This window comes from Aquarana catesbeiana, linkage group LG03, assembly GCF_042186555.1.
Source record: "Aquarana catesbeiana isolate 2022-GZ linkage group LG03, ASM4218655v1, whole genome shotgun sequence".
In the NCBI taxonomy this organism is placed as follows: Eukaryota; Metazoa; Chordata; class Amphibia; order Anura; family Ranidae; genus Aquarana; species Aquarana catesbeiana.
Genome location: NC_133326.1, coordinates 619,366,022 through 619,379,441, shown reverse-complemented (window position 1 = coordinate 619,379,441; position 13,420 = coordinate 619,366,022). Strand labels below are relative to the sequence as shown.

Here is a 13,420-nt window from a genome sequence, read left to right as displayed (position 1 = left end):
GTGTGAGATAAATGATGGTTGTCTGTGTAAGTTTGTAACAAATGTCTCTTATCCTCTTGCTATGTGAATTGAAGGCCCAGTCCTCCGCTGTAACACTTTTTTCTGTGTCCCATTTGTCCTCAGGAGAAGCATTGCCAGCAGAAGTACAACGTGTCCTGCATCATGATCCTTCCCCAATACCAGAGGAAAGGATACGGCCGCTTCCTCATAGACTTCAGTAAGGAGAGGAGACAGCGGGAGGGAGGGGGCAGTGTCTAGTCCAGTGACACTATCTGTCTTGTCCTGCTAAATGAAACTGACACAGATTCCAGAATGACCCATGAAAGATGTGCCAAGCTTTAGTTTTGATCTCATTGACTGTTGGTGCCTCACTGGTGTCTTTTTATGTTCTAGGTTATCTTTTGTCTAAGCGTGAAGGTCAGGCTGGTTCTCCGGAAAAGCCGCTCTCAGACCTTGGCCGCCTGTCTTACATGGCCTATTGGAAGAGCGTGGTATTGGAGTGTCTACACCATAACCGTGACCATCAGCTGAGTATCAAGAAACTTACCAAACTGACGGGGATTTGTCCCCAGGACATTGCTGCTACATTACAGCAGTTGCACATGCTAGAGTTACGAGGAGAACGGTACGGTTTTAGTAAACTCCTTTATTTCCTATCCAGTGCTTTCTTTTGGTTTTAGTATTTTTTTTTTTTACATGGTCATTCTGTTGTCTCAATTTAGGATTGTGATGGTGCGCCGAGAAAAACAAATCGAGGCCCACATGAGCCGCCTGCATGCTCGGCCACGGCAGGTGGAAGTAGAACCAGAGGCCCTGAGATGGACACCTGTCATAGTGACCAACTCTGTCGTATCTGATGATGAAGTGGAGTCTGAAGACGAGGAGGGAGAAGGGCAGCCCCTTAAGGAAAACAATGTAAGTAGCAATAGTAGGCTGCAGAGGACCAGACACACTCTGAGGTTCTGATTTGTGGTCCATGAAAAGCAAGATAGATGTGCTGCTGCTGCAATTCTGAGCCACTGGAGAGCATGCCACTTGAAATGCACGATCTGCTTGTACATGGTCCTGGTAAACCTTTTCTTCCATCTTTAGGTGACTCTTTACAAAGGTTTGTCAGCTTTTAGGTGAAATGTTTTTTTTCCCTTGTGACCATTTTATGAAATACTTGCATGCTCACACTTTCTTTACCACTGGAGGCTGTTGGCAGCTGCCCATCTGTGACAATCTTGGCACTTGAGAGGGTGCCTTTTACCTTGCAATAAACACATTTAACCAGTATAAATATAGAGGCTTCTTACAAAGAGTGGTGTATGTTTTCTGTAGTGAAATTCACTGTTAAAGGCCTACCTATTCTTAGCTACAGTTAAAGCAGAACTAAATGCATTTTTTTTCTTTCCTTTTTTGGATAGAGTAAAATTGTTATAACCTCTGTCAGGATTTTTTTTCAATTTCTGTCTCATAGCCAAACGTGGAAGTGAGAGGAATCCCTGATTGTCACCAGGGTTGCCAGTACTAGCATCCCCATTGGAAGCTTTCCTCTCTCTTCCTGTTCTGGTGACATCCAAAACTTTGGGTTTTTCTTTTAATTTCACTCTCAGTGATAATGGTCACCAGGACAGATAGGGTTAATCTCTCCAACGTTGACACAGACAGCTATAAACACTTACAGGGATTGCAATTCCACTCTACTCAAACTAAAAAAAAAAAAAAAGTTTTGACCTTATTTATGCTTAATAATTGCACAGGTTGCATGTATGCATACACCATATAAAGGAGAAAAGGTTATGTAATGTCAACCTATTAATATTTAAGCAGAACTTCACCCAAAGGGGGGTGTTTTGCTTGTTTGCATCCTCTACCCATGTTGCATTTTCAATGTAGTTTTTAGGTCACATGACCTATGAACATCATGGCAAAATCGCACTTGTTTTTTTGGTGGCCATTATCGGCACCTTTTTCTTTTCTATAGGCAAAATGCTGATAACCCTATTTTTGGCTGATAATTTTCGGTGGACGATAGATCCACGGTGCATCCCTCCCTTTTTTTTTTTTTTTTTTTTTTTTTTAATGAACTGTGACACTTGTTAAATAGTGCGTCTTAGTCTATATGCCTTTTAATTTTGTTAGATCTTTGTCCTTGTCAGTGAGCAAATCCTTTTTTTTTCCTTTGTTTACAGACACCAGTGTTAAGAAGCATGTCTCTAGATTTCAAGGAGAGAGACATGTGCCCTGTGTTGGAGAAGGAGAAAAGTCCACCTCCGCGGCCTCTCAGTCCAAAGTCATCAGTACCTTGCTTTCCAAACCCACGGCAGTTTCAGGACTTATTGCGGGACAGCATACCCGCTAATAAACCACCACCGGGAAGAGGCCGGCGAGGGAGACGAGGGCGGCGTGGACGGGCTCCCTGCTCCTCTTCCAACAGAAGTGCTGATCTGCTTCGCTTACTGGCAAGGGAAGCCCCAGGACCTCCACGGCGCAATGGTGAACGTGGCCGTTCTGGCTCTCGGAGAGGGAGACTGAAGAGACTGGCAGACTCTATCCTAAGAAGAGACTTCTTGGAGCATCAAGAAAGGCTCTCCCAGCGGTATGAGAGCGAACGCTCCCAGTTAAGAAGGTTTAGTGAGAGCAGTGAGGAGGAGGAGGATGAAGATGACGAAGAGAATCGCAGTCTGCGTTCAGAGTCGCCACCTATTCTTACCAAACCAACGCTCAAACGCAAGGTAAGGTGAAAACCCCGGCAACTGCGTCATGTAAAATTATGTTACCTATACAGAGGAGGACCCTGTAGTTAAGCATGGGTTCAGTAATAATTCACTAGGTCGTTCCCTAGTTACCTGGCAGTCCTTGTTTGCCTAGGCCGTAAGGGGAAATATGTGACACTAACATTAGTATGGTAGATGGTGGCAGCCTTTTGCTCTTTAGATAGGCCTGGGCGCTGTTGGACCTACTGTATCTGAAAAGCCACTAACTACTTTCCTATATCAATAAAATAAGAACACCTATTGATAGTGTAGTGGTGCTATAAAGTAAAACTGAGGTTCAGGCTAACGGCTAAATACACAGATGAAATGTATATATAGAGCTGCTTTGCCTTCCAAAGGATTTGTATTTGCCTGACATTTACCGAGCTCTGTCACACAGCACAGCACAGCTCTTTCTGACAGGGCAGGAGACCTGATTTTCCGTTGCTGCAGTTAAACACTTATGGTGTGCTGACAGACATTTTACTGCATTATTAAATGTCTGTCACCACAAGGACACCCAGGAAACAATTGTTTCTTATGTGTCCCATTCACACTGCAACAAAATGCAGACATGCTGCATTTCATCACATCACACTGTTTTACAGTGCCCTGAATGAAGTGTGTGTTTTGTACACTTCAAGTAAAGTTTGTGCAAAAAGAAAAAAGGAGCCGTTCGATGCACTGTATCGCACACCACACTTCCCCCAACTGCAGCCGGCAACAGACAGCTGCCAGAGCGGTTAAGGATTGTAGTAGTACTGTAAACCCAGCCTTCCAGGTCTTGTTTATCCTACAACCTGTGACTGGATAGTAGAAGGATAAGTAGCAGAATGATTGTCATCTTAGTCACTCTGCTTTCTCCTCCTATCCGCTTTTTCCTTGTTGGCATATAGGCAATGCAGGACAACTAACTGGTTCCTTGTGCTGATTTTCTTTCCCCAAATCTGAACTCTGTTGTGTTATGATTGGAAGAACCCAATAAGCCAAATTTGAGGACATTTCATGCTTGTCTTAAAAATAAATGTATTCAAGCATATCTAAGTCCAAGAACAAAACCTGACATTGTTGCAGCTTACCTTACCTTAGGTGTGGTGGCTGCACTAGTCTTTTTTTTGCACCAATCTTTAATTTCACCTGCCGTTAACTAACTTCCTGTCCTAGGGTGACAATTGTATCATTCAGTATCATTGGACGCATAGAATGCATGAAGATAAAAAAACCTTCTGCCTTTACAACTCCTTTAAAGCCAACCAGGCAGCTAGCGTTTTCATTATGAAACCACATGAAGGGTTCAAATAAATCTTGGTCCCAAAAATGATGCTGCTTACAAAGACACATGTGGTTTGAGTTTATGATTTTTAGGCTGTATGCACACTAGCTTAAAAAAAAATACAAGTGCTCTTGGCAGAAAAAAAATGCAAATTTTGAGTGTTTTGGAGCGTTTAGCATTTCCTTTTAAAAATGCAAAACTTAACTGTTTTTTTCTGCCTCTAAACGCTGAGCTTAAAAATTACTCTAGACTACCTAATGTGTATGGACATACAGGATAACATTAGTTGCCTCTGCAGGCAAAACGATACATTCCTCTAGGAGCCACGTTTTTTTTTTTTTTTTTTTTTTTTTTGTGTGCGTGCATGGGGCCTCAAAAGAAAATCTGTTGGTTGAGCTCTGGTTGCTGTGGCAGAAGCCACCGTTTTCATTCATCCCATTTTCATAAATGATTCCTAGTATGGGCTATCCTGCTTCAAGCCTGCAGATGTCACTGGTGACTTTACTGAAGGCTTGCTGCTTATGTGGGTAGTTATGTAAGAGTGATTTAACATTCTGTGCATTGTCTTTAGTTCTCAGCTCAATGTACTCTTCTGCATGCTATGGAAAAACAATAATGCAAAGTATTATTAAAGGGATTGTAAAGTCAGAAGGTTTTTTATCTTAATGCATTCTATGCATTAAGATAAAAAGCCTTCTGTGTGCAGCAGCCCCCCTAATACTTACCTGAGGTCCCTCCCTGTCCAGCGTTATACACAAGTGTCTCATCTGTCCAAGATTCTCCCTCCTGATTGACTGAGGAACAGCAGCGGCACCATTGGCTCCCGCTGCTTTCAATCAGTCAGGGGAGAAATGGGGCGTGTCCAGGTCGGGGCTCTGTGTCTGAATGGACACATGGAGCTGTTACTCGTCTCAGGTGCCCCCCATACCCTGTTTCCCCGAAAATAAGACCTAGCATGATTGTCGGTGATGGCTGCAATATAAGCCCCCCCCCCCCCCCCCCAAAATAAGCCCTAGTTAAAGTCCTTGTAGGGCATATTTTCGGGGAAACAGGGTAGGGCTTATTTGGGGGGTAGGGCTTATATTGCAGCCATCACCGACTATCACGCTAGGTCTTATTTTCGGACCAGGAGCACAGAAGAGGGACCCGAAAAGAGGAGGAACCAGGCTGCTCTGCAAAACCACTGCAACAGAGCAGGTAAGTATAACATGTTTTTTTTTTTTTTTTTTTTTATAGGAAAAAAAAAAGACTTTACATTTACTTTAAAGTGGAAGATCAGCCAAAACGTATCTAATGCTAAATCTACTCTCCGTCACATTTTAAACCTAATCTATCAAACCCTGTAAAGAAAAAATCGCTATACATACCTTTTCTGCAGTCGATCTGGTCCAGTCTCCAGTAGCCCCTGCTGTGTGCAGAGAGGCAGCTGACAATGGCTGGAAAGTGACTTTACCCGTAGACTTACAATGGTGCCTCTGTTGTCAGCTCTCTCTCCCTCACACTCCTACACACTGAAGCCACCACTGACAGCTCAGCTCGGGACTGGACCGGAGTGGCTGCAAAATGGATAAGTACAGCGATATTTTTTTTTTTTTGGCTAAACTTCCACTTTAAGTTTTAATTTTAGTAAAGCAAACCCACTGAGTAACCAAAACAGATTATTTGAAATTTTGCCCGGTGTAAACCAATGATTTGGGCGGCAAAAATGTCGTATTCGCTACTTGCGTCTTCCCACATGCCGTACATGCAAGTTTGTCAGCTTATCAGTGGGTTTTACCACCCTGCAGCTAGATATGTGTTTATTTGGCATCACTGTTCTTTGCTGGGAGCATGCGCAATAGAAATAGGCTTGTACATTTTTTTAATTTCCCACTGTATATAAAATAAATCCAATTCCCTTTTAATCACTGCTTAGATTTACCAATGATGATCTTTTGATTTATATACAACACATTAAAAGCTCCAACTCCTTTAAATTAATTTTGTACTTATAGCTTTATTCTTTTTTTAGACTTGGGTACCCTCCCCAGCATATCTTTCAAGTGTTATACTTGCCTTACCCCACTCTAGCCAGATTCGATGCAATCTTTTCTTGAAGTCTTCTAAGGTGGACTCTGCGTACATTTTTAAAATATCTCTGCAGCAGCGATGGGCAAGAATGCTTGAAACAGTTGATGCCAGAAAGTTACCTGTCTGAAATGGAAGTGTATGTAACGTACACTTGTCCTCTAAAACTGCTTCTGGATTAGTCAGTCAGTTTTTTTGTTTTTCCCCAATTCTGAAGATTTCCCCCTCTAGCTTGGTGAAATCCACACTCTAAAAGGAAAAAATGTTCTTTTACTACACTCGGAAGTATCCATGATATTCCATATGGTGGTGTTTTTGACTCTTGCCTTCTCTTTTTCTAGAAGCCCGGACCACATAAAAGACGGCGTGTGCGGCGGCGTAAGCACCACCACAACAGCAGCGTAGTGACAGAAACCATATCTGAGACTACCCAGGTGTTAGATGAGCCATTTGATGATTCTGACTCTGAACGTCCAATGCCAAGACTGGAGCCAGAAGAGGAGGGAAATGACAGAGGCGGCCCATTCCCTCCAGGCTACTTCCCCTACCTCACCCCACACACTCTTCTGAGGCGCAACCGCCCCTTGGGCAAAAGGAGATCAATCAGTGAGAAACTGCAAGGTGAGACTATAGCACAGTTCATATTGTGAACCACATATGTATGCATTCCATTCATGTTCACATTGTTGGGAGTTGGTTAAATCCTAGAAGCTATGCAACCAGTGTGTCCCATGTGTATTAGGGGGTTTTTATTTTTGCCTTTTGAATTATTGCTAATAGAAACGTATTCCCTGGCTTGTCTCCAAGATTGCTCAGACTACATCCTGAATACTACATTTATTTGTTTAGCTTTGCATTAAAGCCACACATAACATTGATTCAAATTTTGTTTTTTCATTGCAGCAGCATCAGTGCAGCCACCTGTGGCAAATCTGCACCCTCCAGAAGATAAACCGGCCCTATCCGAGACCCCTGCTCCTCCACCTGTAAAGAAGAAAGGTTGGCCTAAAGGGAAGAGCAGAAAACCTCTTCACTGGAAGAAACGACCTGGACGTAAACCGGGCTTCAAGCTTAACCGGGATCCACCACCTCCTGCCCCAGAACCTACACAGCATCCCCCTCCTGCCCGGCCAGGGCGTAAACCAAGGATACGCGATCGAGCGGAAGAGCCTCCTGTAGAGGACAAAGTCCCTGAGACAAAGGAACAAGAGGAGGAAGAGACACAAACGGTGGTAGAGAAAACAAATGATGAAGAGGAGCCCGAGACTGTCATCACTGCTGTGCAACCAGCATCCCCTTCTGAAAGCAGCAGCAGTAGTAGCAGTAGTAGTGATGGTTCCTCCCGGGAAGCAGAACATCATTCAGAGTCTCCAGAACAGCAAAGGGAGCCTGTAGAAAAGCCACAACCTGTCGCCGAAGAACAAGAACCAGAAGAAGAGGAGGAGGAGGAGGAAGAAAAAGTGCTGGAGGAAAAGGAAATTACAGCACCTGCATCCAATCACCAAGAAGATCATGATGCAGATGATGAAGATGAAGGTGCAAAGGAAGCTGACGAAGGAGAAGAAACAGAACAGGGCCCTGTTCCTGAGAAGCCAGAACCACAGGAGCCTTGCATTGGTAGCAGCAGTGAAGAGGAGGAGAAAGCAGAAGGGGAGCAGGAGCAAGAGGCAACAGAGGTGCCTGATCAACCCTCATGTCTAGAAGAGGAAGAGGAGAGTCAAGAAAAGGTAGACGAGGACCCCAAAGAGGAAGAAGAGGAGGAGGAGGAGGAGGAAGAAGAGGAGGATGATGCTGAGGAGGAAATCCCCCACACTGAGTTAGACTTGGAGACTGTGCAGGCAGTGCAATCATTAACACAGGAAGAAGGCAGCGAGCGTGATGATGGCACATATGGGGATTGTGAGGATGAGACCTTGACAGCCTGTCAGACATTGCAGAGTTTTACACAAGCGGAGGAGGACCCACAGTTGGGCTTGTCAGATGAATGCCATCCCTCTGCCCATGATAGTCCAATATCTTCAGTTCATTCTCACCCCAGTCAGTCGGTGCGCTCAGCAAGCAGTCCCAGCGTGCCTCCAGCACTGGAAAGTAATGGAACTGGGGCTTATCCACAAATCAGCCCTGATGCGGGATCTCTGTCTGCTCCATCTATGCAGAACCTGGAAACAACCAGCCCAATGATGGATGTGCCCTCCGTGTCGGACCATTCACAACAGGTTGTGGATAGTGGGTTCAGTGATTTGGGCAGTATTGAAAGCACGACTGAAAACTATGAAAATCCCAGCAGTTATGACTCCAGCATGGGAGGTGGCAGCATATCCTCCCAAAGCAGCTGTTCATATGCCAGTGGTGGAAATGCTAGTGGAGCTGGGGGGCTGCCCTCTTCTGCTAGCATGGCACAGAATGGGTGTGTTGTGAGCCAACAAATGGCTGGAATGGCAAACATGCTGCAAACAACACAAGCTTGTAGCATTAAGTCACCACAGAATTGTGCCTCAGAACGCCCTCCTAGCAACAACCAGCCACCACCCCCTCCACCACCACCTCCGATGCCCCCTCAGCAGCCTCAACCTCCCCCACAACAGCAGCCCCCAATGTCACAGTGCAGTATGAACAACAGCTTTGGCCCATCACCAATGATCATGGAGATCCCAGACCAGAATAATGGCAGCAATCTCAGCATCTACCCAGGGGATTTTGGGGCTGGTGGCTATTCTCAGCCCTCAGCCACTTTTAGCCTGGCAAAGTTGCAGCAGCTTACCAACACTATCATGGACACTCATCCTATGCCTTACAGCCATGCTCAGGCCGTCACCTCCTATGCAAACAGTGTGTCCCTTTCTAACCCAGGCCTGTCCCAGCTTACTTCTTCTCATCCACTGGCAGGGGCATCCCAAGCACAAGCCACCATGACCCCACCTCCTTCCATGAACCTACTCCAGTGCAACATGTCAACGGGCAACCTTGGCATTCCCCACAGCCAGCGTATTCAGAGTCAAATGCCTGTCAAGGGGCATATTTCAATCCGCTCCAAATCTGCACCATTGCCCGCTCCTCCATCCCCTCACCAGCAACAGTTGTACGGGCGCAGCACGCCAGGTATGCAGCCTTCAACCAGGGCACTTACCGTCCAGCGAAGCATGAACATGGGTGTCAATCTTATGCCCACCGGACCATACAATGTCAACACCATGAACCCACTCAATGCCATGGGAGGGTACCGCATGTCCCAGCCTATGGTCAACAGCTCCTATCATAGCAACGCAGCCTATATGAACCAGACAACACAATACCCCATGCAGGTTGGCATGGGCATGATGGGTGCCCAGGCCTATACCCAGCAACCTATGCAGCCGAATCCCCATGGAAATATGATGTACACACCACCTCCTCACCACTCCTATATGAATTCCCCTGCAGTCCCCAAACAAACTCTCAACTCCCCTTATATGAGGAGATGAGGGGGGCCCTAGTGCAACCTGTGCAAGTTGCTCACCTGCCCCTCATGTTCTCTTGCAGACTATAAATACGGCCTTTTATACTGACAGGACTTGTGTCCCCTCTACCTTATATCCCTTTGCTGTAGATTTAATATTATGTTTTTTATTGTTATTTTATTTCCCTTGCAAAAATATACTTTTGTGGGGTTATCCTGTTATTTTCTCTTCTGTAGAAAGGTATTTTTCTCTCTCCTTTTTTTTTTTTTTCTCTTTTCTTTCTTTCATCCTCTTACTCTCTCTCACTCTCCAGTTTATATAAAAGTGTCGGCGGATTTTTTTTTTAAATCCTTTTCCATGCTTTTTTTTTTCTTTGGTATACAGAATGAAAAAAACACACAAAAATGGCAGATACAAACGGTTAACGGTAAAAGTCGCACGGTCATAGGAAAAAAAGACAATTCTTGTTTTTAGAAATCAAGTTTAAAAGAAAAAAAACTTTTAAGAAAGACAAAAAAAATTGTAACCCTGTAGCCTTATTCCGCCATAGGCTTCTAATAGAGCCTTGGTGACTGTGTACTTTAACCGTGCGTCCGCTGTTTATTTTGCTCATCGTTTTCAATCTCTAGGATGTGGTTGGAAGGGAGAACAACACTTAAGTGCTCACGTTGGGAGCAGAAGAGCATTAAATTATTCCTAGTCACATGACAGATTTTTTTAAAAACTAAGTGTTTTCAGTAGTGGTCTTGGACCCGCATTTAGTGATGGTTTTTGAAGGCTGTGGTACAGCAATTGTAAGTTTACATTTAGCACTCCAGCGACCAGAACTACAAGCATCTGTCTGGCAAGGCATGCTGGGACTTTGAGTTCTACCACAGCATTGTTGCCTTCTGCTGAGTATATAGCTTAAGGAAATGACCACATTGTTGGAAGCACTCACGCTACATTCACATTTTAATTGTGGTTTGTGGTCTTTGCAAATATATTATACACACGGGACTCCTCCCTAAACTTAATGCTCCTCTGCTTTGTCCATGTGCGCTGACTTGACCTTTCTTTCATCCTAATAATAAGCACTTATTGCCACAGATGGAAGGGGGGTACCTAGGAACAGTTTGTATATGTCATCAGATTGATGGTTATATGAATGCCTTTACAATAAATTCTTCCACTGGAACCCCTGCTTGGAGTCTTTTGGGGATGATGGTTCCATGAACAATGCCAGAGATCAATAGGTATAGTTCGCTGGGCAAAGAACAGACCCATTTCATTGTGTATAACCCCCCCCCCCCATGTGCAGGGATGGGCATTTTATAACTACTGTCTTATATAGTCACTCATCAAGAGTGCAAACTAACTGCATCTATATTTTTAGTACTTTTAAATGTGTTTTACTCTTAAATATTTTAGAGTCCCTATGTATATATTATATATTGTCACTTTCTCCCTGGCCTGTTTTTGCTCTTCAGATGGGTTGGCTTGTGTCTTCATGACTCCTTTCCAGTTTAGCATTAAAGGGAAATAATATTCTGTAGTGTGCTGATGCCTTGCCATAGCAATAATGTGTGCCTGCCAATCTGTGTGCCCTATGAGGTAGATGTAGATAATGACAGCAGCTGGGCAGATCTTCACAAGAGCAGTGCCTCGCCATACACATTGTCTCAATGGCCCCTTGCTCCCATCATATGACGTTAAGCGAATGCCGTCTTTTCTTTCCTCTTTCTGTTATATAGCAGAGCAGCGACAAAGACCGGCAATGTCTGGCCCATATTTAGTTGAAAATGCATAGAATGCTTCCAGTACTTTTCAGTGTCTTGTTCTTTGCCTATGTGAAAACCATGTGATCTTTGTAAAATTGGCCATCAGCTGTCCAGATAGGAGTTATGATAGCATGGTCGAGAGATATTGCCACCCATTATTAAGATATGATTGTCTGCAATACCCTGATCTGTTCAGGGCTTGCAACAACTACATTTCTGAGAAGATCTCAATTTGTGACAAGAGTCTTGCTGTATACAGAACAATTCATGGCACTTGCAAAACAGATCCCCATCCTGTAAAGAAAAAAAAAAAACTTTTCAGAACACAGATTAGATGTTCTTGTGTAGTTCAGCTTTCACGAAAGCTAGCCATGTAAAGTATTACATTATTTTGTAAGGACCTGTGTCAACAGGCTTCAGCGCGCAAATTCAGTGTGTTTTTTGACATCAGCATGACATACTTCTGAGGTCATTCAGAATTCATTGCAGGTGCAGTTGACCTGTTTAAGCTGCTTTTGTATTCCCATAGACGTGTATGGGAAGAGAAGCAATTCTGCAGAAAACAAAAGCCCATTGACACAGGCCCTAATAATAATTTGAGCTGCTGAGAGGTTTGCAGTTGCAAACAGCAAGTGTCTGTTCCGAAGTATGTAAAATTGTCTTATTTGCAGAATTTATAAGAACTACACAATTGCTATTGTAAACTTTCCATGTAAAGAAGGGAAAGTGTGCAAATGCAATTTGTCTGTTGCCAAATAAACAGCATAGACAAGTTTAAATAGCCCAGATTGACTCCAAATTTTCTCTAATATCTATTTTATGACTTGCAGTATTTTCTTTTTATGTGCTGTATTCTCTCTGGATTATGTTAAATTATTCCAGTTTGCTGGAAGACATCCGGTGTCATTGCCAACTTTGGTAGGTTTCAGGAGTCATCTGTTTTCACATAGCTTGCACAGATGTATATGGCCAGCATTGGGGAGAGCAGTTATTTTGCTTGCTGTTAATTCTTCACATGGAAATGGTGGTGTTACCAGTTTTTAATAACAAGTACAATGTACATGCATTTGACTCCATGAAACTGTAGCCTTCGCCATTTATATAGATGACTAGTTCTGTCACAGAACGGTTTAAGAAGATTCCTCCTAGATGGAACAGTTGATTGTCAGCTGGATATGGGTGCTTAAAGGTGTTTCCAGCTCTTGGATACCCTGTTGCAAGGAACCCCAAACAGGGCAGATAATTATCATCTCTTTTAAACATGGGTGAATTTTAATGAAATGCATCCAGTAAATGCACTCATGGTAAAAGAGATCCAAAGTCTCTATCCTGCTTATCGCTCTATGGAGGTGCGTTGTCCTAGGTAGATATCAAAATCTGTCTGTGGCCACATAAGTGTCTTCAGTAGCTTTAGGTGGGCTATGAGAAGGTTCCCCAGACCACCAGCTGTTTTCTGACACTTGACTCCTTAAAGACAGGCAGTAAAGAGTCCCGAAGATGCTTATACAAACTGACATCTCCTTCCTTCCGTACATTTCTAGGGTTTAAATAATGGTTTTATCCTCTCAGCTCATATTGTAATTGTATTGTATTTTATTTTTATTTTTTTAATTTTATTTCCTCCGGCCTTTTCTTGACGCTGTGGGGTTCTACTTGCCCCCGTCTGGTTTGTATGTAATAAGACTTTCACCCCATTTCCCAGACCCCTCTCCTCCTTTCTAGTAAGTGCTTTCAGAAAAAAAAACTGTACATTTTAACGTAAAAAAAATAAATTATGTTGAGACATTTTGGAAATTTGTTGCAATGTGTTTTCATTATTTATGAATGCTGTGAATACCCAATGTGGTTTTACATACGGCTGCTAGGAGTATGTGAAGGTATGTAGGTGTTAGGTGGAAGAGGTTTAGGGGATGGACATGTAAATTTTCTTTGTTTTCTATTATTATTGAAAGTCCAGCTCCATGCACTCAAATGTTTGTAGTGTTGTCATGAGATATTCCCTGTGCCTTGAATGGGGAAATCTGATGTGCACATGGTACAGAGTGTGCCAGAGAGTAGAAGTACTTGGTATTGGTATAGAGCTTTTAAATCGCCAGATCTTTAAGCTGAACTTCATACACACAGCTAAATACAAAGATTAAA

The 13,420-nt window shown here is 43.5% G+C and overlaps 1 protein-coding gene across 2 annotated transcripts in view; it reads left to right on the top strand.

The window, feature by feature from the left end:
* KAT6A (lysine acetyltransferase 6A) overlaps nucleotides 1-13,072 on the top strand; it is a 90,385-nt gene extending 77,313 nt beyond the window's left edge. For both annotated transcript variants that reach the window (XM_073622318.1, XM_073622317.1), the window contains exons 12-17: nucleotides 124-217; nucleotides 394-625; nucleotides 723-915; nucleotides 2,178-2,720; nucleotides 6,423-6,702; nucleotides 6,985-13,072. In XM_073622318.1, coding sequence (XP_073478419.1) covers nucleotides 124-217; nucleotides 394-625; nucleotides 723-915; nucleotides 2,178-2,720; nucleotides 6,423-6,702; nucleotides 6,985-9,542 — 3,900 coding nt within the window. In that variant the 3' untranslated portion in view covers nucleotides 9,543-13,072. The remainder of the gene's footprint in view (nucleotides 1-123; nucleotides 218-393; nucleotides 626-722; nucleotides 916-2,177; nucleotides 2,721-6,422; nucleotides 6,703-6,984) is intronic.
* Nucleotides 13,073-13,420: the final 348 nt, after the last annotated feature.